Consider the following 2,500-nt stretch of genomic DNA (forward strand, 5'->3'; position numbering starts at 1 on the left):
AAAGATATGGATGAAAAAATTAATAGAGAATATGAAAAAATAAAAAAGGATGAAAAATATTTAGATAATCAAAACAATAATATGCATAACAAATATAAGAAAGGAAATAAAAAGGTTATTACAAATAATAAGAAATTTCAAAATATGCATGATGATACATGTGTCGATCCAGATAAGGAGGAACATAAGAAAAATTATAATCATTATATTAAAAAAAATAAAAATAATAATATAAATTTTGAAAATATAAATGAAGATATTGATACATTTTTACAAAACGATAAAAAATATATCACCGATATTAAGTCGTATGATGAGATATATCAAGAAGGTTTATATGTGCATAAAAATTCAAACGAAAATGTAAAGATGCAAAATGTCCACGATGGTGTGTTAGAAAAAAATGTAGATGTGTTAGAAAAAAATGTAGATGTGTTAAAAAAAAATGATGATAAATTTAATGATCATAAAGACGAAATCGATATAAACAATTTAATTCAAGAAGATATGAAATATCAAACCGATTTTTCACAAATGAATCCATATAGTAAAAAAAAAATTAATAATCTAGCTAGCGATATTTTAATTAACGATTTAAATGAACCGATTAATAATAATAGAAAATGTAATGTGTCTATGGATTGGGAAAAATCTCTTTTTATAGAAGAGAGGGATGATATATCAGCAAAGGTATGTATAGATAAATTATCAAAAGGTCAATATGATGATGAAAAAAAAGTGACATGTATGGATTCACAAATATTACATAAAGAAGATAATAATATAATATCATCAGATAGCAATTTTGTCGAAATTAAAGCAAATGATATTATAAAAAAAATGAGTGGAGAGAATCTAAGCACAATAATAGATGGTAATATTGATAATTTGATTATACAAAGAGAAATAAAAAAAGAAAAAAATGTTAGTGGAATAATAAACGTTTTGTACAATAATTTGAAAAATTGTGATGTTATAAATTTAAGTAGTGCTTTAGTAAGAATATCAAAATTAATTGATTCTTATCAAAAAGAAAGCATTATAAAAAATTATATGTTTTTATGTATTATTAAAAAGATTGAAGAAAATATGAGTAGATTTGAAATTTCTAATTTAGTACAATTATTTTATGCTTTTGTTAAAATAGAATATTATCCATACTTTTTTAATGATATAATATTTGGTATAAACAATAAAATAAATGAATTAAACACAAAACAAATATGTAGTGTGTTTTATACCTTAAGTAATATAATTATTGAAACTAATGAAAGTAGAAGTTTAAAATTAAAAATGATTGATTTAATAAAAAGGAATACTTCTAGTTTTATTTGTTTAAATGATATCATTTGTTTACTTACATCTTTATCAAAATTAAAATATAAAGATGTATATGTATATTATGACCTCTCCAAAAAAATTGAAGATAATATTGATAATTTAAATATGAAACATATAAGTAATATATTATGGGCTTATAGTAATGTAAATTATACATCTAAATTAGTAAAAAAAGTAAAAAAAATTATTGAAAAAAATATACATGAAGCTAATTATTTAGATATTGTTAATATTATTTATTCACTAACAAAATTAAATGAATATGATGAATATTTATATAATGATATATTTTATAATGCTATTAATATATATATACATAATATGAATATAAAAAATTTATGTATTATTTTATGGTCATATACATATGCAACTAATATAGAAAAACATGATTTATATATTAATATCCTTACTAAAATAAATGAGAATATGAAACATATTACTACAAAAGATATTGTATCGATTTTAACTTGTCTAAGTAGAATTAAATATAATTATAGATATAAAGATTTATTTAATCATTTAAAAAATAAAATTATTAAATCTTTATATTCTTTTACTCCTTTACAATTAACAAATGTTATATATCACTCATCCTTTTTAGATATTTATGATCATAAGTTTTATTATTTATTAATTCAGCAAGCATATCAAATAAAAAAATTATTATACCTAGAAAATCTTACTCTAATATTATATGCTTTAAAAAATATATGTTATTTAAATGTACACAATTTTCAGGTCTTCCAATTAATAGCTTATATACTACATCAAATAAAAAATAAGTACAAATTATTACCTGGAGAGGATTGTATTAATATTATGTTAATAATCAAAGATTTACAAAAGTATGAAAACAGGGGTTATTTCAGCTTTGCAAATATACCAAAAAATCATATAAATAATAATAATGATTATCATGAAGTTCATCAAAATAATGTTAATAATATGCATCCGGAAAAACATAACAATAAAGTGAATAATATAATAAATATATTTGACGACAATGTAGATTTGAAATATATGCATTTACAAAATAATAGAGGAGGAGGAGGAGGAGGAGAAAAAGAAGTAGGAAATGTTATAAACGAAGAAGAAGAAATATATTTACCATATGTAAATGATTTATTATATGAACAAATAAAAATTAGATTAAATAATT

The 2,500-nt window shown here is 19.7% G+C and overlaps 1 protein-coding gene across 1 annotated transcript in view; it reads left to right on the plus strand.

Annotated features, from left to right (window-relative positions):
* Positions 1-2,500, plus strand: part of PF3D7_0621700 (conserved Plasmodium protein, unknown function) — a gene marked incomplete at both ends in the record, with an annotated part of 5,187 nt that overhangs the window by 573 nt on the left and 2,114 nt on the right. Inside the window, one exon of the mRNA XM_961107.2 lies at positions 1-2,500. This exon is cut by the window's left edge and continues 573 nt beyond it; it is cut by the window's right edge and continues 1,424 nt beyond it. Within this exon, the coding sequence (XP_966200.2) occupies positions 1-2,500 (2,500 nt within the window).

This window comes from Plasmodium falciparum, assembly GCF_000002765.6.
Source record: "Plasmodium falciparum 3D7 genome assembly, chromosome: 6".
NCBI classification, from domain to species: domain Eukaryota; phylum Apicomplexa; class Aconoidasida; order Haemosporida; family Plasmodiidae; genus Plasmodium; species Plasmodium falciparum.